This window comes from Dendrobates tinctorius, unplaced genomic scaffold (genome assembly GCF_039654945.1).
Source record: "Dendrobates tinctorius isolate UK_male_01 unplaced genomic scaffold, ASM3965494v1 ptg000008l, whole genome shotgun sequence".
Lineage (NCBI taxonomy): Eukaryota > Metazoa > Chordata > Amphibia > Anura > Dendrobatidae > Dendrobates > Dendrobates tinctorius.
In genome coordinates this window covers 50,157,696-50,184,915 of record NW_027361676.1, presented here as the reverse complement: position 1 = coordinate 50,184,915, position 27,220 = coordinate 50,157,696, and the positions used below count along the sequence as shown (strand labels likewise).

Sequence of the window (27,220 nt, the reverse complement as noted above, 5' to 3'; positions counted from 1 at the left end):
GAGAGCTGCCAATGCACTCTCATTCCATGTTGTAAGGACCGCCCACTTTTGGAATTTCTGACAGTATAACTCTGCAGGATCCTGACCCTGGTTCAATGCCAATAGGGCTCTCTCAGCTTGATCAATAGCATTAGGTTCATCATATAACAACCCCAAGGCTTGAAAAAATGCATCCACATTAGTCAAAACAGGATCTTCAGGTGTCAAAGAAAACGCCCAATCCTGGGGATCGCCGCGCAGCAAGGAGATGACAATTTTAACCTGCTGCACAGAGCTCCCCAATGAGTTAGGCTTCAAAGCAAGAAATAATTTACAATTATTCTTAAAATTCAGAAATTTAGACCGATCCCCAGAAAACACATCAGGAGTAGGAATCTTGGGTTCAGCAGCATGTGACTGAATAAGGTAGGTGGAAATTCCCTGTACTTCAGCAGCAAGCTGCTCCACACGATCAGACAGTTGCTTAACCTCCATTAGGAAAAAAATCCTCCTACGGCCCCGGAGAAAAAGAGGAAAAAATACATAATAATAAAAAAAAATTCTGACCCTTTTTTTTTTCTTTCTCTAACAATTCTTTCCTGCTTTTGAGTACCCTAGAATCTGCGGTATGGCTGGCGATTCTCTTATGAATGGGAAACCGAGGAGGAAAAAAAGACAACAAGCTAAGTCTCAGAAAACCAGAGAAGTTGGTAACTATGCAGATTGCAGATCCCTGATCTTACCCACACAACTAGCAGCAGTCGTGGAGCGTTCCTACGTTGGTCCTAGACGCCTCGTCACAACCAGAGAACTACATAAGCCTAAAGCAGGAAAAGAGGAAAACTAACTGCCCCAGAGCAGACCCCAAAGGAAAGACAGCCCCCCACATGTATTGACGGTGAAACAAGATGTAAATACAAACAAAGGCAGGAAAATAGGCTGAGCAAACGATGGGGCCCGGCTAACTAAAAAGGATAGAAAAGGAAAGACACTGTCTGCAATCTGCCAAAAAAACCTACAAAAATATTGTCCAACACTTCTGATAGCAAAATTAACCCTGAAGTCACTAGACTTCTAAACCTATATCAGCACTCTGAAGTATTCTGAGACAGAGCAAAAAAGAGGCCAATCTAATAAGGGACAAAAAGCAGATTGGCAAATACTGATTAATAGGAGTGGAATTTCAGCATAGCCCCATCAGTGGCAGGCTGATTACACAAAAAACTGAATTGACTAACAAGAGCAAGTGTGAACATTAGCAAAAAGCAAACAACTTGAGAAGACTGGAAGAGAGCTGAAGTCCAGGACCTGAGAAGAAGACTGAATCACTAGCACCCGGATTGGGCGTCGGCTGTCTTATATCCAGTCTGATACTCCAGAGATCCAATCGTTATCTTCCTCATCAGGTGGCAGATCACTACCACTTAAACCAACCGCACTACCTCCTGTCACCACCAGAGGGAGAACGGAAGGGGAACTCTCAACTGGTGGAGCAGAAAATGAGTTCATGACAGGGTGCAAAGATTGGGAAGATGCTGAGGGAGTACCTTGCTGACTGTACTAACGTCCTCCGTGATACCTCTGTGCCTTTTAATTATTCTGTATCCAAGCTGGACACGTGGCATGAACTGGCTCTCTATGCCTTGGAGGTCCTGGACCGGCCCTACCGCTAGCGTTTTGTTAGAGCGGGTTTTTCGTGCCGCTGGTGGAATTATAACTGATAAGTGCATCTGCCTGTCAACTAGAAATGCTGACAGGCTGACTCATATAAAAATAAACAAGGGCTGGATTGGGCCACACCTCAACATCACCAAATGATAGCAGTGTCACAAAAACTCAAATCCAGTGTCTTTTTTTGGGAGGTCTATTCCCATTCACCTCTTCACACCCACACATGGGTATATGCTTCCTGATTTTGGCTATTTGCTGTTGTCCTCCTCCTTCTCATTCTTATTCTCCACCACCATATCACCAGGGTGATCGTGGTCCATGATGCAACACCCACATCATTTTTTAAAGGATGTTTATGATGCCCATAAAAAAAATTGTTATACAGTATGTTCATGTATACCCCCAAGGGTAAATGTTTGTCAGCCCATACACTTAGTGCATGGGAATTACAAGTATAGCAGATGCACTCCTTTCTAATGGGAACATTTTTTGAGTCCCTCTTCCACGTCTCTTCCAAGGGGCATTAGTGTGCCTCCAAATTTTAGGCAGCCCTTGCATTCACTGTATAGGCAAACGGTATGGGAGACACACTTCCTAATAATGGGAACATTGTTTTCAGGAGGCGATCCTGTACGTCTCTTCAAAGGGGTATTGGGGTGCGTCCAAATTTTGGGCAGCCCTGCCACACACTGCGTACATAATAACAGTATAGGAGACCCACTGTTTAATAATGGGAACAACTGAATAACTGGCTGATGGCTCTCTACGAATCATGAGGGCCTACTGCTGGCCCTTTAAGAATAGTAAAGGACGCCTGATGGCTCTATAAAAGTAGGCTTTGTGACTTTCAGAGTCCCTCTATCATAAATGAAACAGGATGTGTCTGATGATGTGTCACACACCACATGGCCAGATAAAGTTGTAAAATGTTAAAATGACATTTTCCAATGAATGCATTTGTCTTCATAGAAAGCAATGCTAAAGTTCAAAAACGCATCAAAAACGCTACGTGTGAACATAGCCCAAGGTGTGGAGGAGCATTTTTGTTTTTGGTTATTTATTTTGCCTTTTATACCAGTCATTACCCTGGAAAGGACTTTCCTTAACATATTTCCCAGGAAAATCCATTTTGGGTTCATTTTTGTATGTTTTAGTGTGAGTCTGTAAAAGTGGGGTAAGACTCTGACAACATTGCTCACAGCAGTGACCTGGGACTCAGAAATGCTTCCAGGGGTCTTTCCCATGCTGTTCACATATCATTTGAGCACTGTTCACATCGATTTCCCCAATTTCCCTCTGCAGACCGCCGGGGGGCCGCCGGAAAAATGCTCGAGTTTACCATATGCTTACATTGGGTTCGTTGCTCGGGTCGAGTACCCGAGCATTCCAATTTGCTCGACCCAAGCAAGGAGCACCCGAGCACTTTAGTGCTCACCCATCACTACTATCTATATGCAAATCCAAACTGTGGGTTTATATTTTTTAGAACAGCCAAATGTTCATTTTTTGTTATTTTCTGTAAAGTAGTTAAAAATTATATACATTTCTCTCGATGTTTTGAATTAGAAAATAGTGTGCAATGTTCCTAAAGCATGGATATAAGAACTAGTAGAAAGATTTTGTGATTAACTCATGTTTTTGAGCACACTGCTATTATTTTAAACACTACTGTAGATGACATTGATGTATGTAGATGCACTGCAGCCTTTCAGCAAGCTTTGTTCAGGCTGCTGAACCCCAACAGTAGCAAAAGGTATCCGGTAAGGACCCTGAACTTTACCATTCAGATTCACCCATCTCTAGTTTCTATGCCCCAAGTGCTCGTTCCCTAGGTGTGTCTATGCCTCTTCAACTCATTTTCTAGGGTTTTATGTGCCTCATTAGCTCTTTCCCTAGTGATTTATTTCCCTAGTGTTTATTTGTCTCCTCTGCTTGTTCCCTAGGGTTTATGTGCCTACTCCTCAGTATGCTTCCTATGTGGTTATGTGCCTCGAATACTCACTATGGGTTTGTGTGCCTTCTCTGCTGATTCCATAAGGGTTTATGTGACTCACAAGCTTGATTTATGTGCCATCTCTGCTCATTCATTAGGGGATAATTTTCCTGCTGTGCTCATTTCCAAGGGATTTCTGTGGCTCCTCTACACATTACTTAGGGGTTTATGCTCCTTCTCTTCTCATTCAGCAGTGGGCTCTGTGCTTTAACTGTTTGTTCCCTATGTGTTTATATGTTTTTGCTAATTCCTTAGGGGTTTCTGTGTCTTCTCTGTTCCTTCCTTAAGGGTTTATGTATCTCCTCTTCTCATCCCCTAGGGAATTCTTTACATCCTCAGCTTGTTCCCTAGTGAGTACTTGTCCATTTTGCTCATTCTCTAGCTGTTTCTGTGCCTCCTCTACTTGTCTCTATGGGTTTACTGTATGTGCCTCATCTGCATCTTTTTAAGGGGTTTATGTGCCTCATCAGCTTGTTCTCTTTAGATTACAGTATTTTTGAGACTATAAGACGCACCGGACCATAAGAGGCACCTCAAATTTTCAGACGGATAATATAAAAAAAAATTAATGTGTCAAATGGGCGTCCATCTTACAGTCCAAATTCAGCTTACCGGGGGGTGGATCGGCAGTGCTGGTGGAGCGTGGTCACAGGGGGTGTTCTGTGGTCCGGCGATATGACTTCCATCCCAGGCTAGTGCATCAGGTGTGGTGGCCTCCAGGAAATCCCATCCAAGGCTGGTGCGGCGGTGGTGTGCTTTGGTGCTGGGGGGCTCCGCTGGCATTTTTGAAAGACCGGAGGCCCCACACATCCATTGCGGTGGCCTCCAGGGTGATGAGATCTCGTTGTCGATATCGCAACCTGAACATGCTCTTCCCCGGTGGCCATTTTCCCTGAGGCAACTGCACCCCTGAAATGGATGTGCCGGGGCCTCCTGGCTTTCACAAATTGCAGACGGAGCCCCCCGCACCACAGAGAACCACCGCTGAACCTCCTGCACCAGCCACACCAGCCTAGGAAGGGAGTGTGTTCATCACCCCGCAGCATCGGACCTGGACCGCCGCATAATTGTCCGACTCCTGCTGCCTCCACAGTATTTGTAAGTATATTTCTACTATAAGATGCACCCCCATTTTCCCCCAAAAAAAAAATTTGGGAAAAAGTGCATCTTATGGTCCGAAAAATATGATATTTGCCACCTCAACTCCTTTGCTAGGAATCTTTGTGCCTTCCCTGCTCATTGGCTCAGGGTTTACGTCTCCTCTGCTCATTTGCTAGGATGTTCTGTGTCTCCTTTGCTCATTTGTAAAAAAATGGGACAGCGCACCCCTTCTGATAAAAAATATTTGTATGAATGTGATTCATTGACCTATTTTAAGTGTAGTTATATACAGTATATATATTCTGTATTGCAATATTGAGTTATTCTGTGTACTGTGTACAGGAATAACTGAAAGAGGTCAGTCCATGGTGGGAGGCATTAAATTGGCATGTAGGAACTTGTTTCTTGTAAGTAGGAGAGTTGGAGACAAGTTATCGAAGAAGGAGGAAGCTTTTCTGTTTAGGAGGAATTAACAAAATTCAGTGGAATTAGGCGTTAGGTGAGTATAACTGTGTTTGTTATTTTTAAATAAAAAAAGTAAAAGTTTTTTGTTTTATGTCAAATAAAAATATTATATTCTGGGTGTGTCTTTATTTACCATATAACTCTAGGATTAGTAATGGATGGGTGTCTTATAGATGTGCCTTTTCTGGGCGGCTGCGGGCTGCTATTTTTAGGTTGAGGTGCCAATATTCATGGCCCCTTAACCGGCCTAAGAATACCAGCCCCCAGCTGTCTGCTTTAGCAAGACCTATTGTCAAAAATCGGGGGACCACATGCCATTTTTTAAAATTATTTATTTAAATAATTAAAAAATATGCACGAGCCATCCACACAAAAGAAAGAGAGGAGGCTGGTGGGAGAGCAGAGAATGAGAAGAAGACCCTGCCCCTATATTCTGACCTGAAGGAAACTGGAGCACAGGAGCCATCTTTTTCTGAAAACTTCAGAAGGTGAGTATTCGGCTGCCACTGAGCGGATCCCTTCACATCAGGTATCATATTACTCAGCATCACAGTGCCATTATAGCCATGCCTTTACTGTATAGGGCTAAATCCTGCTGACAGGTTCTCTTTAATAAAGAGACCTTCTTATTCAGTACTGAGGTATATGTGTGTTCTGCCACTGATTCCTCAGTTGCAAATTTACCACAAAGTGTTTGTAACTAGTTTCACTTAAAGTGACAGTAGCCACTATCCGGTTGTGCCTTTGCATGAAAAAAAACTGACATTCCATTTTAAATTAAACTCTTTTTTATGGGTGTTTACATAGTGATGGTATTAGCAGTGCTTCTTATTTCTAGATTGTTATGTACACTTAGGACCTAATTCATCAAAGTAATTTTGCAAGAATTCTGGCTTAAATTGTATTGAAAAGTTGGAAAATGTTTGCCATTCGAAGTTTTGCAAAAATGTTGTAACTTTTGGTGTTTTTACACCAGATTCTCCCAGCTCTGTCAAAACAGATGGAACTGGGGCAGGATGTGGGCACAGCAAGGATGTGAACCCTCAGTTCATCTAACTCATGATAAGCTGTTGTGTTACTTATGCTAGAAATATTACGCCAGATTCCTGGTGTAGCACACAGAGGCGCTTCTCAATGGTGAGACGCTCCTGATTTATTAAGAGGCGTGCATCTGTTTATGAATCAAGAGCATCTGACTCATTCATGCCCCATGATCAAGATTAGAGAGAAAACTGCTGGCCTTGATGAATTGTTTTGCTAATGCGTGAATTATTCTCCTCAGTGTCCTTTTCAGTTCACTTTCTTCTGGACCAGAATGAATGATATGAACATATATTTATTGCAAATGTTTTAATAGCATCACAATATGAGATTTAAAAAATAAAGATTTTGTAAAGTGCTAAAAAGCATGGCAAAGTATTACACGTATTTATAATAGTTTTATAATTTTATGTAAAAAAAATATATTTCTAAAGTAACAAGCTGCAACTTTCTAAAACTTTCTAAAATACTTTATGATTTAATTCCACACCATTTTAGGATCTCTGTTTCCTGCCTTAGAATTGGAACAGCCTTGTTACTACTATTCATAGGCTAAAAAACAGCATAGACTTAAAGCACCAATCCAGCTTTTTTTTATTTCAGCACTGGACTGGTTCTTCTAATGTAAGTTCCCTGTCTCTACACTCATACTTACCAATCACCACCTTAACCTTTTATCTGTGCCGCTCCAGTCGGTCTTCAGCAGTTTCTGGGTAAGTGGGAGGTTCTTTCGGAGCTGAAGGTAAGCCTTGTTCTGGTTCTCATAGACTTGCATTAAGAACTTGTGATTGTTACTTCTGACTTCTGGCCACTCAGAAGTTGCGGTCGCAAGATAGTGGGTGTGGGACCGGAGTTGTGCCAGGAAGAGCTTGAAGATGACATCTGAGAAGTATAGTACTAGGGCCAGGGACCATTCATTAGTAGCACTTTTCCAGTGCTGTATTAAAAAAAACACTGGAGTGGTGTGCTAAAATTGAGTTCACAATACTATCTGTATTAATGAAATCCTGATGAATTTTGATGTATTTACTTTGAAAATTTACATTGAAATCGCTTTTTAATCCTAATACTAATATCCACTAGATTTGGATTAATAACTAGAGATGAGTGAACCCAAAAACTAAAGAGAGACATAGAATTAATTTTACAGCACCAAAGTTTGGGTGCCCATTGACGTCTATGTGGTTCAGGTTCAGGTTTAAGGTCAGGTAGAAACCGAGCTTTGGAATAAAGTTCAATCAAACCCAACGAACATCCATGGGTCCGCTCATCCCTACTCATAACATGAAAAATATTCAGAATTGAGAGTCCTCAGTGGTTTATACCTTTTAATGGCTAACTGAAAAGATGGTAACACATTGCAAGCTTTCAAGACTACTCAGGTCTCTTCATCAGGCTAGACTAATACAAAATCTGAAGAATCACATATTTATGCACAACACATCAAGGACTCTGGGAGGGCACCACACAATATTACTGGGGATACACCTGTAGCCAGTACAGAAAGATTAAGATTAAGACTGCTTTTTGTATGGCACACATATATTGTACCTTGCATATATCTATTGAATAGCCACTCCTTTTGATTATTTTCTGTCTGTTTTGGGGTAGCTTATGGCTTTATCATGGGCCTATTAGGTTGTACATCTGTCATGTTTATGACTTTTAATGGTTTTTAATTGTTTTGTCTGTATGTATCTAATAAAACATTACGCATTTTTGTGGTGATCCGTGCTATGGTCTGTAGCTTTTCTTTCTATTAGTATTTATGCACAACACAGCACAGAAATAATACAATAGATAAGAAAAGTGACGTGAAGCAGAACTGTCATTATGGGAAAGGGATAAACATAAATATTGGACCCGTTCATAGACAAGACTGCAAAGATATAAGGTACAAAGGTACAAAGATATACATCTTTCCTGCACTCATAACATGATCATTTTAATATGAGACAGATTAACTTTTAGTAGCTGACATCACTAAAATAAATATCTAGCCTAGGCAAACCCCTGAGAGTTATCACATAGGCGTAACTATAGATACACTATAATTTGCATTACTGAATTATTTTGTTCACACAGTCCCTACCGTGTAGAAAATTCTCAGCTATGAGAAGTAGGTCTTACTGAAACAGATGAAATGAGACTGTCCTCATTCCCTGACATCAAGCAGAGATCTTAAAATTGGTGAGAAATCAAAATATTTGGATAAGAAATTATCAAAGGCTTTGTGTCACTAGCGGCAAAGAAAAGATGGAAATTATGGGGCAGAAACCCCCTAAATGACAAGGATTCAAAACTAGAAAACAAGTGCGCAGGCGTACACTGAAAGCTTGCTTGGATTCTTCTTATGCTTTTCTCGCCATGCATTTTGCTGGCGTTCAGCTTTTCACGGACTATTGCTCTAGCGGCATGGGCAAGGTGACATTATACAGTTGCTCTTCCATTAGTGCTGCAGATTAAAAACAGAATGTTAGTGTCAGTTACAATTAAGGTTGTTTCAAATATACCATCATATTTCAAGTGTTATTCAGTATTAACACAATTTGACAGGATAATCTGATGATGTCAGCGAATCTTTCATGTACAGCAGATTCTAAGTCTTCCAAATTTTAACTAGAGATGTAGAGATGAGTGAATCTTTTGAAATTTACATTTTTGCACCCCTTGGAAGAAGAAGCACGCGAAACGCGTGTCAGGGGTGGTTATGTGGCCACCACACAGGTTGTACTACATGTTATATTTCTTAGCTAATTTGTTTTTCATATGACAGCATATGCATGGTTCACATGATTCTTATGTCCATCTATATTCATTTTTACATTCTGCACTAATGAGAGATATGTTAGGGAGCGCTATAATTATAATTATCTAGTATTTATTTGTATACCTTTAAGCTCTTACGCCTCTCCTTTAGTGTTTATATGTATCAGTAACACACTTTTTTATAAAGAGTATTTTTCCATTTTTTGTAGAATCTTAATCAACAATATTGTCATCCAATTTTGGTGTATTACCCCTTTTTCTGTGCCTATGCAATTCTACCTTTATTATTATCATTACTGGTCTATGTCAATTTTATTGTAGTGGTTACACAGTGTGGTTTTGCCTGTGTTTGACATTTTCTTTTAATGTGATGTTAATGTTTCTTTAACCTTTTTTGAATTAATAAAAATAAGAATTTTGTATACCCATGGCCATCACTCCCTTCCTCTTTATCGGCTTTCTGTTTGATTAGGGGAGAGCCCTTTATTTTTGATCCAGCTGAATCAAATTTTAACTAGAGATGAGTGAATCTTTTTAAATTTAAATTTTACAAACTTTTCCAAATTTTTTCCCAAAATTTGATTTGCAGCAAAATGATTCGCCCCTAATTGAAAGTGTGTATCTTGAAAATAAATAGTAATATAAGACGAAATAGTTCATAATTAATATTTCCCATATGTCTACTTTATGATGACATTACACTTTAAAAGTCTATTTAGTTTATAAGTTTATCAGCAATTTTTCAAGAAACTTTCAGTAATGTGTTTTTAAGAATTGATTCAGCACTGAGATGCCAATGTATTGCCAATATATTACTGGAGAAATCCCCAAAAAACCAGATAATTTTAAAAAGTGCAATCTTTTGTAGTTTTCAAAATAGTATTTAGAAAGTGTTTTTAAACTCTTCAGGTGCTTCTTATGAACTATTGCAAAGTGAAAATTGCATGTTTTTCATTGAGATATAGTTCCTGCAATTTGCTGAAATGGTTTCCTATCATCATATTGTATTTGTAATACAAGGAAAACCTCCAGAAGTGACCCCATTTTGGAAATCATCCCCATCAAGGACATTATCAAGGGTGTAATAACTATTTAAAGGTACTGTCACACTTAGCGATGTACCAGCGATCCTGACCAGCGATATGACGCGGTCAGGATCGCTGGTACATCGCTAAGTGGTCGCTAGTGAGCTGCCACACAGGCAGATCTCACTAGCGACATCGCTGGGGACGAGGGTCGCTACTTACCTGTCACACCAGGCGATCCTGCGTCCTCCCGCCCGGCTCCACGCGTCGCTCGTCCTCACAGCAGGAAGCGCCACAGGAAGCTGACGACGAGAAACAGTCCTGAGCGTTCTCGCGCGATCAGCGATAACCAGCGGGGGAGGCGGTCGCTGGTAAGTATCAGACACAGAGATATCGCTAGCAATATCGCTATAACGTCACTAGTTATAGCGATATTGCTAGCGATATCTCTTAGTGTGACATGCCCTTAACTCTAAAGCGTCTTTGGAAAATTAATGCGCTGTAGATGGCAAAAAACAAATCTGTCATATAATTCCCAATTAGGATTTGTTTCTTTACATTGTGCAGCATTAGTGAGATGCTAATTTTATTCCCTGGATATGTGCAATTAACAGGATACATAATTTATATAGTTTTAGTTAAAATATAAAAATGTTTTGTAAAAATCTAAAATATTTCTCTGTTTCCCTATTCTGAGACATATGACCTTGTTATTTTTCTGTTGATATGAGTTGTATGAGTTGTATGAAGGAAAAGTTGTAGCTTTTATTGCTTTTGGATGCATGTGGTCAATTTTATGTAATCCTTTTGTGAGACAACATGACATTAAAACAGCGATTATGACATTGTTTTTAAAAAAATTTTATGGTGTGCACTGAGTAGGCTAAATAGCTTGCTCATTTTTATAATTTTGGTTGCTGTAGACACAGTGATCCCAAATATGTACAGTTTATCACTTTTTTACAATAAAATCGGATGGTGTGTATGAATGTATGAAGGCTTGTTTTTGTGTTTATGACTGTTCTACTTTTTATTCAATTTTTTCAATGTGAAGAAACAAAAAATACAACAATTTTAGCTATTTTTAGCGGTGTTTGCATGGAGAGCCAAGCGACAACCTAATTTTATAGTTCAGCTAGTTGCAGACCCAACAAGTACAATTATATGTTGTTTTTTTTATTTTCAAATTGTTATTTTTGTTTGTAAGAGTTTTTTTATTTTTGTTTACTTTTTCAAAGTTTTTTTTTTACTGTACAGGTTACAGAAATAGCTCACACCTCATCTCTCTTTTGTTCCTGCAGCTGGTCAGCTCTCCTACAATCTACCCACTCCTCATTCACACTAGCTAAAGTCAGGGGGGATTGGGAGCACTTTAGAAGCTGTATCTAAGGATCGCAGCTACAGCAGGATCATTTTGAAGATGAGATTCTCAGCTTTAGGGTTCACTCATATGACCATAGATTCTCTCATCTGAGAGAATCGGGTTGATTATGCTAATGACACTCTGATCAAACTCTGATAGTGTCACTATACTGTTATCTGATTCTCTTGGATGAGGACAAGATGGATAACAAAACTTCTTCATCTTCTCCATTCTGTGAGTCCATTGATATAAGACTACACTCAGATTTGAAAGCGTGACTGGCATCAGATTTCAAAAATATTGTATAGAACTCGTCTGATGTATATACTCGTGTGAGCGAACCCTTGAAATGAAACTCAGAAGTGCAAGCTGCCATACAATCAAAAACTCATATGTTATCCATAATGATACCAAGAAAAATGACAGCTCATCCCACACAAAAAATATGCCCTTAACATCTACAGAAACATTAAAATGAGTATGAGGTTATCCTCATATGTCTTACCTTTAAAATAGGCACAGTTAAAGAGATTTTTAGTTTTTCCGGTACTCTCAAGGGTGAATTCGTGAGTTTGTTTTTTGAACAATTTTACCTTGAATAACTCATATCCAGGGATTAATACCTCTTTTTCATTGGGATACTTTGAGAATTTCATTATGTTAACGCCATAACGTGTTTGCATTATGAAGAATGATGCGGTGCCAAATCCTCTCGCTACCTTTATATCTTCAGAGCTTGAGGTAAACTGGCCAAATCGGATGATACCACTTGAATTTTTAGAAGGTACAAAATGTATGCTTTTCACGCCTCTATATACCCTTGTGGATCTTTTCTTGTCGCCTAATAAGTCCACAGCCATAGTCAAGTAGTAGTGCATGGCCTTGAAACGGTATACGTTCTTGTAATTTGTTAATGAAGCACCAACATCTCTTGTTGCTTTATTGAAAGACTCATACATATTACTTGTATAAGCAGTCACTGCAATTCCATATTCATTTTTAAAATTTTTTGGAAGCTTCATAGTTGGTTTGATTACTTTCCAACGATTAGTGGCTTCGTCCCAGTATTGTTTAAATTCCTTATTGGATTGCAGTTCAGATTTTAATATGCCTGTTATGACATTATCCATTTTCGGTCTGCAACCTTTATATTGATCATCAAACATCTTAGGATTGTCATCCAGTGGTATCTCCTAGACAGAAGAAAAAGTCTCTTTAATTTTTCAATGTGATTGTCTACTTCTACTAACAGGACTCAGATGTACCTTAGGATCTGTGTTTAAAACATAGAACAATGTTGTTTTTTTAGAAATTTTAGGGTAATAAAATCAAAATGAATAAAGAGAAATAAAATAATAAAGTAAATAAGAATGGCTTAGGTGTAAAATAAGTACCCTGCCTATGCTGGTTAACAACAATAGATCATGTTAATTTTCACAACACCCATGAGATCAACCAAACTGGAATACCCCCCTAAAGGCTGTAAAGCTGCCACTATATTCCCATAGGACAACATCAGCTGGTCACACCCATGAGATTGAAAGAAAGAAAAAATGAATGGCACTAACATCAAGCCTTCAGACTCGCCACAATAAAACAACGGCATCGAGTGAACAGCGATATATTAGCTTAGTGTCACTAATGCACAGCATTGAAAAAACATCCACAAAATAGAAAAATGCAGCACTCACCCATAAGCTATAATAAAATGACGTCCTTTATTCAACCATACATGGTATATGGACACAGTTCATGGGACAAACAGGTAAAGGAGGATAGCGGGAAGGAGACAGACGACAGACATTTCGTGTCAGGAGACGCTTCTATGGGTCCTGGTGTATAATCAAGTGGAATCACTTCCTTTTTAAAGGATTCATGACTGCACAGTAAATTGTTATAAAACCCATTACAATAATTTATTTCTTTAACATTAAAAATACATAAATAGCAAGATTATGCATACATATTTAAGCAGGCAATAATCAGTTAGCAACTTTATACAGAAAGAGGCAAGATCTTACAAAAAAAAATAGACAAATCCAATTTATCATCAAGTCTATCGCTCCTTGGGCGTTTGACTTAATTATCCATCTGGCTACTTTTCATAACAAAATTTTTATTATGATTGCCACCCTGGGGGGGAAGTCTCACTACTTCAATACCAGCAAATTTCAATAAATCTGGATTAGAATTATGCACAGTTTGCATGTGGTGGATTAATCTAGGAGTTCCTTTTCCTGTCCTGACGGAGTTATAGTGCTCAGGACACCTTGTAACCAGAGGTCTGATGGTTTTCCCTATATAATAAAATAAACAAGGACAAAAAAATCACATATACCATAAATTTAGTTTTGCAAGAAATAAAATTGAACATTTTGTGTTCAATTGACCCGATTTTTAATGGGTTCTCTATACTATGCAGATGGCAAAAATTGCAATTACCGCATTTGTAGTTCCCTTTAGGAAGATTTTTATTAAGCCAGTTTTTATTAACAGGTAATAATCGATTATGCACTAACAAATCAGATAGATTATGTGTTTTTCTATGAGAAAAATAAGGATGTGTCGCATTAATTTCCTCTAGGTCTTTGTCAGACCGTAAAACATGCCAATTTTTTCTGATTCATAACTAGTGTTGAGCGATACCATCCGATACTGAGAAATATCGGATCGGATTGGATCGGACCGATACCCAAAAAGTATCGGGTATCGCCGATTCCGATACCGGAAGTCCCATGCAACTCTATGAGACAGAAATATCGAAAGTTAAAAAAACCCTTTCTTTCCTTGCACATCCAGTTCGGGAGGGGGGAAGAGTGTGGGCGGTGCATGGGTGGGCACTGTGCGTGTCTGTGTGTGTGGGCGGGGTCTGTACAGGCCTCTCGGGGGCCTATGCGGGCCTCTCGGGGGTCTGTGCGGGCCTGCCGGGGCCTGTGCGGGCCTCTCGGGGGCCTATGCGGGCCTCTCGGAGGTCTGTGTGGGCCTGCTGGACCCGTGTGCGGGCCTCTTGAGGGTCTTTGCGGGCCTGCCGGGGCCCTGTGCAGGCCTGCCGGGACCTTATGGGCCTTTCGGGGGTCTATGCGGGCCTGCCGGGGCCCTGTGCGGGCCTGCCGGGGCCTGTGCCGGCTGTCGGGGGCCTGTACGGGCCTCTCGGGGCTCTGTGCGGGCCTGCCGGGGCCTGTACGGGCCTCTCGGGGGTCTATGCGGGCCTGCCGGGGGTCTTGTGTGTGTGCAGGCATCGTCCGATGGGACTACAAGTCCCATCGGGCGATGCCTGCTACAATGACAGTAATTGACACAGTATGTAGTATGTATGTATGAATGTAGTATGTATGTAGTATGTAGTATGTATGTATGTTGTATGAATGTAGCATATATGAAGTATGTATGTAGTATGTAGTATGTATGTATGTATGTATGTTGTATGAATGTAGTATATATGTTGTATGTATGTAGTATGTATGTTGTATGAATGTAGTATATATGAAGTATGTATGTAGTATGTACGCATGTTGTATGAATGTAGTATGTATGTAGTAAGTATGTATGTAGTATGTATGTAGTATGTAGTATGTATGTATGTTGTATGAATGTAGTATATATTGTATGTATGTAGTATGTATGTATGTTGTATGAATGTAGTATATATGAAGTATGTATGTAGTATGTATGTATGTTGTATGAATGTAGTATATATGTAGTATGTATATAGTATGTATGTTGTATGAATGTAGTATGTATGTAGTATGTATGTAGTATGTAGTATGTATGTAGTATGTATGTAGTATGTAGTATGTATGTAGTATGTATGTTTTTTTGTTTTTTTTTTACATTCAACACATTAGCCGGATGATGGGACTACTACTGTTCCATCATTGGCTAATGTGTCAATCACTGTCATTGTAGCAGGCATCGCCCGATGGGACTTGTAGTCCCATCGTACGATGCCTGCACACACACAAGACCCCCGGAAGGCCCGCATAGACCCCCGAGAGGCCCGTACAGGCCCCGGCAGGCCCGCACAGGGCCCCAGCAGGCACGCATAGACCCCCGAGAGGCCCGTACAGGCCCCCGACAGCCGGCACAGGCCCCCGGCAGGCCCGTACAGGCCTTGGCAGGCCCACACAGGGCCCTGGCAGGCCCGCACAGGCCCCCGACAGCCAGCACAGGCCCCCGGCAGGCCCGTACAGACCCCGACATAATTTCAGCAGCCAATCACAGCCACAACAGTGGCTCATTGCATTATGGGGACTTCCGATTCCGGTATCCGATATTGAAAAAATATCGGTACTCGGTATCGGAATTCCGATACAGCGAATATCGGATGATACCCGATATTTGCAGTATCGGAATGCTCAACACTATTCATAACCCGTTCCACATCTAGAAATATGTGGATGACATCTTCATTATATGGGATGGTCCCGAACATGAATTTGTTTACTTTGTTCGACCATTTAAATGAAGTTCATGAATACAATATGCGTTTCACTTAACATTTTGGACATCATTGTCTTGAATTTCTAGATGTAAAAATTGAGTCAGTCGAAGGGGATATTGTAACAAAAGCGCATAGGGTGGACACAGCAACTAATTCAGTTTTACATTTCAATAGCGCACATCCTACCCATACGAAAAAAAGTTTACCTTATAGTCAAATGGTTAGACTACAAAAAATTAATGGCGATAATACTATTTTGGAGAAACAAATAAATTAATTAAAATCACGATTTTTGAAAAGGGGATATCCCTCTTCTATCTTAAATTCAGCACACAAACAGGTTATGAATTTGTCTCAATCTGATTTCCTGTATGGAACGCGGAAAAAACGCATAAAAGAAATAATAAAAAATGATACTGGTGCTATGGGGAAAAAAAAATTCTTCAGTTTTAAGCACAGTCCCATAGATGAAATTATACATGAAATCAGAAAAATTGGCACATTTTTTCTATACCCATGAGATTGCTGTTGGCCAAACTATTGCCCAACAGACAGTTCTCTCTCCTAACTAGCCATTACATTGGAGCACCCATCTCAACCAAGTGTACTTATGCTCTGTATGAGAGATCTGATGCTAGAATTATCTGGCTGTGGCTTATCTCACTGTCGAAAAAAATAATCAGGCAATTGAATTCCAAACTCCTGATTCTTATATTCCCAGAAATGTCAGGGACAGTTTTGATGACACCATGCACATTAGATGGTTGGTCTATCTTTAGCTGAACCACCTTCAATAACAATAATACACATGCCACCCACGTGCAGGCGTCCTGCAGGCTCCACATTCTCATAACCAAGATAATAATTTACAAAGGCCAATATAGGCCGAAAAGTTGGTCTTTTTTTGTTCATGCTAAAGTGTGCCTGCTATAAATAAATCACATTTACTGTAAATTTACTTATCGTGCCAAAGGTTCTTCTACTTAATTTATGTCCTTTTCTAAGGACACTCACATTTGTTTAGTGGTTGCATATCCCTTAGACTCTACTAAACTTTTATATAATGTTTATGGTGGCCTTTACTTTATAATAAGGTGTAATCCTCTTTATACTATGATTAGCTGAATATCTCATTCCATTTAAAAGAATTATCTCACAATAGAAAATGATCACCATTCCACAGTATAAGTCTGAATGTTGTTATCCCACCACTGGGACCCCACAATCACTACGATGTGAACCCCATTCTTTACAAATACAGTGATTACATTGAAGATCAGAATAAATGGAGTGATAGTCACTCATGTAACCATCTGCGCCAACATCAAAGGGAGACATTATATTGCTGTACTCAGTAAAGACCACACTAATCATGTAGTAAACATGTATCAATGACTTAAGACATCAATTCTAGTGACTGGTAGGAGTCTCAGCTTTGGGACCTCCAACCATCAGACATTTATCAACTATCCTTTCAGTATTTAGTTGAAGAAATGTGTGATTTATGTTCGTGTATGTGAATTCTACATTAATATAGCTTTCTATCAAATGTTGTATCCCATGTGTGCATAAAACTTTACTTAGAGGCTGCATGGTAATGGCTTAATACACTCATCCATCATAACATTAGAACCACAAACAGATGAGATGAATAACATTGATTACCAGAAATTTCTTGACAATCCATAACAATGTGACACTTTTTTCCCATCCATAAAAAAAATTGATGCATCCATGATTTTTTTTAAAGCTGAAGAAACTTATACAGATTATCCTGTCTAATTATTCACATTTTGCAGTGCAGAGAATGTCATATCAGAACATACATCACTTAAAACTTTAATGATTTGCTATGGTTTTCTGTCTACAATCTTTATATATCATCTGTACTGATGGTAATTCTGGTGCTGGAATTTTGTACTGATGATGATTTTGGAGATGTATTCCTGTTATGCTGGTGGTTTTGGTCATGTATTTTTGTACTGATGTGGTTTTGGTAATGTATTTCTGTACTGAAGATGGTTTTGGTGCTCTATGGTTGAACTGGTGGTTTTGGTAATGTATTCCTGTACTGATGATGGTTCTGGCTATGTATTTCTGTACTAATGGGGGATGTGATGCTGTATTTATGTAATAATAAAGGTTTCAGTTATGTATTTATGTACTGCTGGTTGTTCTTGTGATGTATTCCTATACTTGTTATTGTTTTTGATCATGTATACTAGATGTGCACAACTTTTTTTTGTCTAAGAGCCACGTTGCCATACTGAACTGCAAGGGCTGCAAAAGCAAAATACATGGGTACTTACATAATTATATCCCCGAGACCATCAGCAATATATTAATACATCACCAGAACCAAGTTTTGAGTATTTAAGGAGGATTTGGAGCGTTTCTGCTTAAAAAAGCACGCTAATTTAAACTGAGGTTTGTGAGCAGAAACTTGCCAAATCCTCCTCTTAATATCAAATCTCCAAATTGTGAGAATTTTTAAGTTTTAACATTGCCATGAACCACAATATAGATTGCTACATGTGTACAAAATAAGAATCACTGTCAGTACATGAAGGCAGCACCAGAACCCCTGTCAGTACATGAATGCAGCACCACAACCACTGTAAGTACATGTACATAGTACCAATTGCAATGTCAGGACAGCTCCATGCACAATTGTATTGAATGAACCTATATTTCGCAGTGTGTCCTTAACAATAGTAAGGAGATAATACTGGGAATTGTTGTCATCAGTCACCATCAGATTGTGGACCATACAGGTACCAAAGTACTGATGAGACATAGTCTGTATCACAAACATTTACATCCAGGTACTTAATGGTGAGTGGCGACATCTTCTCTGATTGGAGTCATTCTCCTTCTTTGCTGTCTCCATTTTGTCCAGATGCTATGACGAGATTCCACACCCAAAGCTCACCTCTGCAGATTTGTCTTTTCTCTGTCTGCAGCAGGACTTACCAACATAATGGCCTTAAAAATAAAAGTATTGTTATACTGCCCCATAAATCAAAATATCTCCAATGCTGTGCCCCTGTATAAATAATTGCCCCTTCACTGTGCTTCCTGTATAAAATATCCCCAACACACTGCCCCTCTCCATAATATCACCCCAAACTGCACCTTTTCATATTTCACCACAATGCCCCTTTAAATAATATCGCCCCCCCCGCACACTGCCCCTCTCCAAAATATCATCCAAAACTGCCACTTTCCATATCTCCCCCACAATGCCTTTCTGCACAATGTCCCTATCACCCTTCACTATACTATGCCCCCTTTCACAATCCTACAATTGCCCCTATAATGTGCTCCATTTGCCCTATAATGTACCTTCACAGTAATCCCAATCCTTACCTACCCTCTCCATCTCCCTTATCTAAAATAAAAGCACATTTCATATTCAGCTCTTCCATGGATCACTTACCAGTGCCTACTGTGTCCTCACCAGTTTGGTGGCTCCAGAGCCGGCAGCAGTGTAATGAGGTCAGTAGTGTGCTGATGTCATCATTCTGTTGCACGTCGGGGATGAGGCTGACAGTCCCAGAGCAACAGTCTTCAAATGTATTCACATTTTTTAGACGCAAATAAATTTCACTATATGAAGAAGGGAGTAGCGTCTCCCAGACAGCTCCATGCGCCGCACAATATTAGGGTTGGTGCCACAAGGTTGGAAGATGGCTCATGTGGTACCAAGATATAAGAAAGTAAGACGGTGGATCCAGGCAACTACCATCCGGTAATCATTCCTGACTAATACCTCCACTTTGCTCTAGTAGAAAATATATTGAAATAATTAAATAGTTAAACCAATAATCTTTATTATAAAAATCACAGTGAAAGTGCTTTATTGGCAGTAATCCCCTTACACAAATGAGCAACAATAAAATATACAATGCATACAGAAATACAGACACTGTGCCAATTGCAAGTAGAACCACATTCCCAGCACACCGACGCACGTTTCGCGTATAGCTTCGTCATCTGGGGTGCTGGGCAATGTGGTTCTACTTGCTGCTCATTTGTTTAAGGGGATTTTTAGGGGCTTTTTGTACTGCTGTCTTTCACTGTGTGATTTATATAATAAAGATTATTGTTTTTACTATTTAAATATTTCACTATATTTTCTACTATAACAAAGTGGTGATATTAGTTGGAAATGATTCTGTGAATGGGTTTACAAATCCTTTCTATTGTACTAACTACCATCCGGTAAGCCTGACATCAGTAGATGCAAAATTTTTGAGGGCATCTTAAGAGATGGCCTGCAGAAATATATTGTAGATAATAATACAGTGCCTACAAGTAGTATTCAACCCCCTGCAGATTTAGCAGGTTTGATAAGATGCAAATAAGTTAGAGCCTTCAAACTTCACACAAGAGCAGGATTTATTAACAGATGCATAAATCTTACAAACCAAAAAGTTATGTTGCTCAGTTAAATTTTAATAAATTTTAAACATACAAGTGTGGGTCAATTATTATTCAAACCCTAGGTTTAATATTTTGTGGAATAACCCTTGTTTGCAATTACAGCTAATAATCGTCTTTTATAAGACCTGATCAGGCCGGCACAGGTCTCTGGAGTTATCTTGGCCCACTCCTCCATGCAGATCTTCTCCAAGTTATCTAGGTTCTTTGGGTGTCTCATGTGGACTTTAATCTTGAGCTCCTTCCACAAGTTTTCAATTGGGTTAAGGTCAGGAGACTGACTAGGCCACTCCAACACCTTGATTTTTTGCCTCTTGAACCAGGCCTTGGTTTTCTTGGCTGTGTGCTTTGGGTCGTTGTCTTGTTGGAAGATGAAATGACGACCCATCTTAAGATCCTTGATGGAGGAGCGGAGGTTCTTGGCCAAAATCTCCAGGTAGGCCGTGCTATCCATCATCCCATGGATGCGGACCAGATGGCCAGGCCCCTTGGCTGAGAAACAGCCCCACAGCATGATGCTGCCACCACCATGCTTGACTGTAGGGATGGTATTCTTGGGGTCGTATGCAGTGCCATCCAGTCTCCAAACATCACGTGTGTGGTTGGCACCAAAGATCTCGATCTTGGTCTCATCAGACCAGAGAACCTTGAACCAGTCTGTCTCAGAGTCCTCCAAGTGATCATGAGCAAACTGTAGACGAGCCTTGACATGAGGCTTTGAAAGTAAAGGTACCTTACGGGCTCGTCTGGAACGGAGACCATTGCGGTGGAGTACGTTACTTATGGTATTGACTGAAACCAATGTCCCCACTGCCATGAGATCTTCCCGGAGCTCCTTCCTTGTTGTCCTTGGGTTAGCCTTGACTCTTCGGACAAGCCTGGCCTCGGCACGGGAGGAAACTTTCAAAGGCTGTCCAGGCCATGGAAGGCTAACAGTAGTTCCATAAGCCTTCCACTTCCGGATGATGCTCCCAACAGTGGAGACAGGTAGGCCCAACTCCTTGGAAAGGGTTTTGTACCCCTTGCCAGCCTTGTGACCCTCCACGATCTTGTCTCTGATGGCCTTGGAATGCTCCTTTGTCTTTCCCATGTTGACCATGTATGAGTGCTGTTCACAAGTTTGGGGAGGGTCTTAAATAGTCAGAAAAGGCTGGAAAAAGAGATAATTAATCCAAACATGTGAAGCTCATTGTTCTTTGTGCCTGAAATACTTCTTAATACTTTAGGGGAACCAAACAGAATTCTGGTGGTTTGAGGGGTTGAATAATAATTTGACCCTCTGAATAAACTTTTCACAATTTAAAAAAAAATTAAACAAAGAAATAACATTCTTTTTTGCTGCAGTGCATTTCACACTTCCAGGCTGATCTACAGTCCAAATGTCACAATGCCAAGTTAATTCCGAATGTGTAAACCTGCTAAATCTGCAGGGGGTTGAATACTACTTGTAGGCACTGTATAATAACTGACAATCAGCGTGGATTCATAAACAATAAGTTGTGTCTAACTGATATGTTGGGCCTCTATGAGAAGGCAAGTGCAAATCTGGATGTTTGTAAAGCGGCTGATGTGACTTTTCTGGACTCTGCAAAGGCAGTTGATTCTGTACCACATACGGTAACAGCCTTATACTGAAGCCTAAGAGACAAGAACTGAGGGAAACTAAAGGCAGAATTGTCATAAATTGTACATTCTCTAAATAGAATATAGTCAGCATTGAGTACTGCAGGGATCTGTTCTAGGACCGATTATTTTTAACCTCTTTATTAATGACCTTGTAGGAAATTAAAATCTGACCTTGATATTACAATATTGCAAAACGATCTGGATAATATTTCAGAATGGGCAAACACTTGAGAAATGAGGTTTAATGTTGATAAATATAGAGTAATGCACCCAGGATGAAGTATTCTATTGAGTAGAGTATTAGGTGCTTTCTGTTACATTTCAGTGGTATATAGCACTCCAAAAAATCAACTAAATATATCTTGGTATTATTCATCCATAGAGAGTTGCATGTTTTCTGTTACATTTTGTTCATACAGTGGGGAAATAAGTATTTATTCAGCCACCAATTGTGCAAGTTCTCCCTCTTAAAAAGATGAGAGAGGCCTGTAATTGACATCATAGGTAGACCACAACTATGAGAGTCAAAATGAGAAAACAAAGCCAGAAAATCACCTTGTCTGATTTGGCAAGATTTATTTTGCAAATTATGGTGGAAAATATTTTTTGATGGCAATGACAAAGGTCAAACATTTTCTGTATGTCTTCACAAGGTAGGCACACACTGTTGGTGATATATTGGCCCATTCCTCCATGCAGATCTCCTCTAGAGAAGTGAAGTTTTGGGCCTGTCGTTAGGCAACATGGAATTTCAAAACCCTCCAAAGGTTTTCTATGGGGTTGAGATCTGAAGACTGGCTAGATCACTCCAGGACCTTCATATGCTTCTTACGAAGCCACTCCTTCATTCACTACATTGGCAGTGTGATTGGGAATTATCATGCGGAAAGATCCAACCACGTTTCATTTTCATTGCCCTTGCTGATGGAAGGAGGTTTGCAATCAAAATCTCACGATACATGGCCCCATTCATTTTTTCATGTACACGGTTCAGTTATCCTGGTCCATTTGCAGAGAAACAGCCACAAAGCATGATGTTGTCATCTCCATGCTTCACAGTAGGTATGGTGTTCTTTGGATGCAACTCAGCATTCTGTCTTCTCCAAACAAGACGAGTTTTGCTTCTACCAAATAGTTCTACTTTGGTTTCATCAGACAAAAAGTGAAACTCATATATTATATAGAGTCATTACAAACAGAGTGATATATATCAAGTGTTTATTTCTGTTAATTTTCATTCTCCAGCAGGACTTGGCTCCTGCCCACACTGCCAAAGGTACCAATACCTGGTTTAAAAACAACAGTATCCCTGTGCTCAATTGTCCAGCCAACTCACCTGACCTTAACCCCATAGAGAATCTATGGGGTATTGTAAAGAGGTTATCAAAGCAACCTGGGCTTCCATGACACCTCAGCAGTGCCACAGGCTGATCGCCTCCATGCAATGCCACAGGAGCCCCGACCAAAAGTTAGGGGTCAGCTTTCCCCCACTGCACAGGGGGAATCTCAAGCCATGTCCTCTGCGGTCCCCCATTCCTCTGTGGCCACAGAGATTCCTGCTCAGCAAAGACTTTGGTCCAGGAGTTTTGCCCAGGGTAATGCTAGGCATCTGGTTGCACTTTCAGGCTCTGCTGTAACACCATGCTTGAGTCAGCAGCAAACAGACGCTCCAGGGACTAAGTCCTGCATTTTGCCTACTGAGCATGCCAGTGGGACGACCTCTCATTGGAGGTCGGGGGTCACATGCGCAGGTCCCGTTCCTGCTCTGATTGGTCCACTACTGGGAAGGTCCCGAAAGGACGCTGCTATAAAAGAGCCGCATGGCCGCACCGCCATGCGCTAGTATAGACTCTTATGGTATTGTGTGTGAGTGATGATGGATGCATGTATCTGGTAACTGACTCATTAAGACTCCCCTTCCTTGGATACGTATGGTTTAGGGTTTTCAGAGTCAGAGTCAGTGCCTTGTAGTGGCTGAGTCTAGTGCCTCAGTGCTCCCAGTTCACAGCACCTCTCTGAGCACCATATTGTACCATCCAGCTAGGCACATAAGTACGACGGCATCTGCTGCAGCACCGAGTGCTGGTGAGTTTAGAGGGACTCCGACCCTGTGTCTTGGGGCAGAGTCCTGTGGATTTACACCAGTGCTCACTTGGCCGAGCTCTGTGAACTTAACAGAGTTCGGCATTTATATTTAGCGGTAGTGCGGCTCTGTGAGGCAACCAGCATGTGTTCACTTATTATACCGCCATATAGTGTCTGCCATTACTTAGCAGCAGTATTCCATCTCTACACGGTGGACCCCAGGCTGCGAACGCACCTCATTATTATTTTATTATTTGGTGCGTTCCGGCAGCCTAACAGTATACTAGCGCCAGGCTCTGGCTAGTAGTAGCGGATGATCAGCGACTCCACAGGTACATCCAGCATCTGGAGGGCAGGTTGGCGACTCTCGAGCGCTCAACCTCAGCTGTGGATCTTACCGTGGTCATTGTTCAGGCAGCCATGGAGGCTGTTTCCCGTGTGCCCACTGCCATTCCTGCCTCGACTTTATCCCACCTCCCGCTGCCCGAGAAGTTCTCGGGCGATAGTGCCTCTTGTAGGGGTTTCGTGAGCCAGTGCACTATACAGCTGGAGCAGCTGGCTGCACGATTCCCCTCCAAGAGGGCTAAGGTGGGATTTATTATTTCCCTCTTGTTGGGCAGGGCTTTGGATTGGGCCACACTGCTGTGGGAGTGTGGTGATCATGTGGTACAGACTGCCTCACAGTTCTTGGGCACTCTGAAGCAGGTTTTCCTGGGACCGCGAGTCACCCATGACACCGCGCTCTGGCTGCTGGCATTGTCACAGGGTTCGTTCATGGTCAGCCACTTTGCCATCCAGTTCCGGACGCTGGCCTCTGAGTTGGAGTGGCCAGATAAGGTCCTCATTCCAGCATTCTGGAGAGGTTTGGCTGACCATGTGAAGGACTCCCTGGCCACCAAGGAGATTCCAGCCACACTGGAGGAGCTTATCACTGTCTCCACCCATATTGATCTTCGCTTTGCCGAGCGAAGGTTGGAGCGGTCCCAGTGTAGGCAGAGGTTTAGGTTGGCACCCAGTTTTGCTAAACCTCTGGAATATCCCGATCGGGCATCCGAGCATCAGTGGGCATCTCGTGAGAGATCCTGGCCCCCGTCCGCTCGAGCTCCTGTGATCTGTCATGTTTGCCGGTAGTCCGGTCACCTTGCCAACCGGTGCCCACAGCGGCTGGAAAACGCTTGCGCCTAGTGGCCATAGGAGGCAGCTCACTAGAATCTGCAGCGTTTTCCTCCAAGCTGTCCTTTAAGGGGACACTTGAGTTTGGTTCTTCCACTCTGGTGGTGGAGGTTTGCGTGGATTCCGGAGCGGATGGCAATTTTATGTCGTCTGCCTTCGCTCAACGGCACGCAATACCTCTGGTTATGATATCTAAACCAGTCACCGTCAGAGTGGTGAACGGCGCAACTCTACCCTCACAGATTACCCACCAGACCGCCCCCTTGTTACTCTTGGTGTCTCCATCTCATCGGAAGACAATATCCCTCCTCATCATGCCCGAGGGTATTGACCAGGTTCTTCTAGGGGTCCCCTGGTTGCGGTATCACTCTCCCTGTATAGAGTGGTCCTCAGGGAGGATTCTTGGGTGGAGTAAATCTTGTGAGGGTAGAGGTATGAGGGAGTTGCCTCCACCGAGGTCCCCGCAGATCTCTCCTCGCTCCCCAAACACTATCATCAGTATGCAGACGTGTTCTCCAAAAAGGCGGCGGAGACTCTTCCAACGCATCGCCCCTATGACTGTCCTATTGACCTCTTGCTGGGTGCTGAGCCTCCCCGGGGTCGAGTCTACCCCTTGTCTCTCCCAGAGGCAGAGGCCATGTCTCAATACATCAGGGAGAATCTGGCAATAGGATTCAATAAGAAGTCAGTATTACCAGCGGGGGCGGGATTCTTCTTTGTCCAGAAGAAGAATGGAGAATTGCGTCCCTGCATTGATTACAGGGGTCTTAACGCCATCACCGTTAAGAACAAATATTCTCTGCCCCTGATATCGGAACTGTTCGATAGACTACGGGGGAGTGAGAGTTTTCACCAAATTAGATCTGCGGGGGGCCTATAACCTGATACGCATCCATGAGGGGGACAAATGGAAGACTGCATTTAACACCAGGGATGGGCACTATGAATACCTGGTGATGCCCTTCGGGCTCTGTAATGCCTCGGCCGTCTTCCAAGACTTTGTGAACGATATATTCGGGGACCTGCTTACCACCTTGGTAGTAGTCTATCTGGATGATAAACTCATCTACTCTCCAGATATTGATTCCCACCAGAGAGGCGTTTGCAAAGTCTTCAAACTCCTGTGAGCAAACTCCCTCTATGCAAAGTTAGAGAAGTGTGTGTTTGAGCAGGAGTCCTTGCCTTTCCTGGGTTATATCATCTCCGCCCAGGGATTGGCCATGGATCCTGCCAAACTACAGGTGGTGATGGATTGGCAGGAGCCCCATTCTCTTAAAGTGGTGCAGCGCTTTATGGGGTTCATAAATTACTATCGACAATTTATCCCCCACTTCTCGATTTTGGTAGATCCCTTGGTGGCCCTCACCAAGAAGGGAGCGAATCCGAAGTTATGGTCAGAACCTGTCTCCAAGGCCATCTCCTCCATTAAATCCCATTTCGCTAGCACTCCCATTCCACATCGCCCCGATGTAGATAAACCCTTTATTCTGGAGGTGGATGCCTCTTCTGTCTGTGCTGGAGCGGTCCTGTTCCAGAAAGACACGCAAGGTTGGAAGCACCCATGTTTCTTTTTCTCCAAGACCTTCACACCAGCAGAGAGAAATTATTCCATCGGGGACAGGGAGTTGCTAGCGATGAAGTTGGCCTTTTCGGAGTGGAGACACCTCCTGGAGGGGGGCTCTCCACCCTTTCCAGGTGTTCACTGACCATAAGAACTTGGTTTATATGCAGATGGCCCAGCGGCTGAACTCTCGCCAGGCCAGATGGTCCCTGTTCTTCTCCCAGTTCCACTTTACCCTACATTTTCTCTCCAGGGACAAGAACGTCAGAGCCGATGCTCTCTCCTGCTCTGTGGTGTCATCTGAGGAGGAGCATCGGCTGGTTGTCCCTTCCGAGAGCCTGAGGACCGTGGCTCTGGTTGCTCTTGAGTCTGTACCTCCGGGCAAGACATTTGTCCCTGCCCGTCTGCAACCGGAGGTCCTCTCTTGGGATCACTCGTCCAGGGTGGGTTTACAATTTGGGACAAAACGGATCTCTGAGCTTCT

General features: G+C 41.7%; 1 protein-coding gene across 1 annotated transcript in view; it reads right to left on the bottom strand.

The window, feature by feature from the left end:
- Nucleotides 1-6,562: 6,562 nt before the first annotated feature.
- The window catches only part of LOC141091790 (ecto-ADP-ribosyltransferase 5-like), a 28,473-nt gene continuing 7,815 nt past the window's right edge, over nt 6,563-27,220 (bottom strand). Inside the window, exons 3-4 of the mRNA XM_073577513.1 lie at nt 11,913-12,600; nt 6,563-8,705 (exon numbers count right to left, since the gene is read on the bottom strand). Coding sequence (XP_073433614.1) covers nt 8,650-8,705; nt 11,913-12,600 — 744 coding nt within the window. The 3' untranslated portion in view covers nt 6,563-8,649. The remainder of the gene's footprint in view (nt 8,706-11,912; nt 12,601-27,220) is intronic.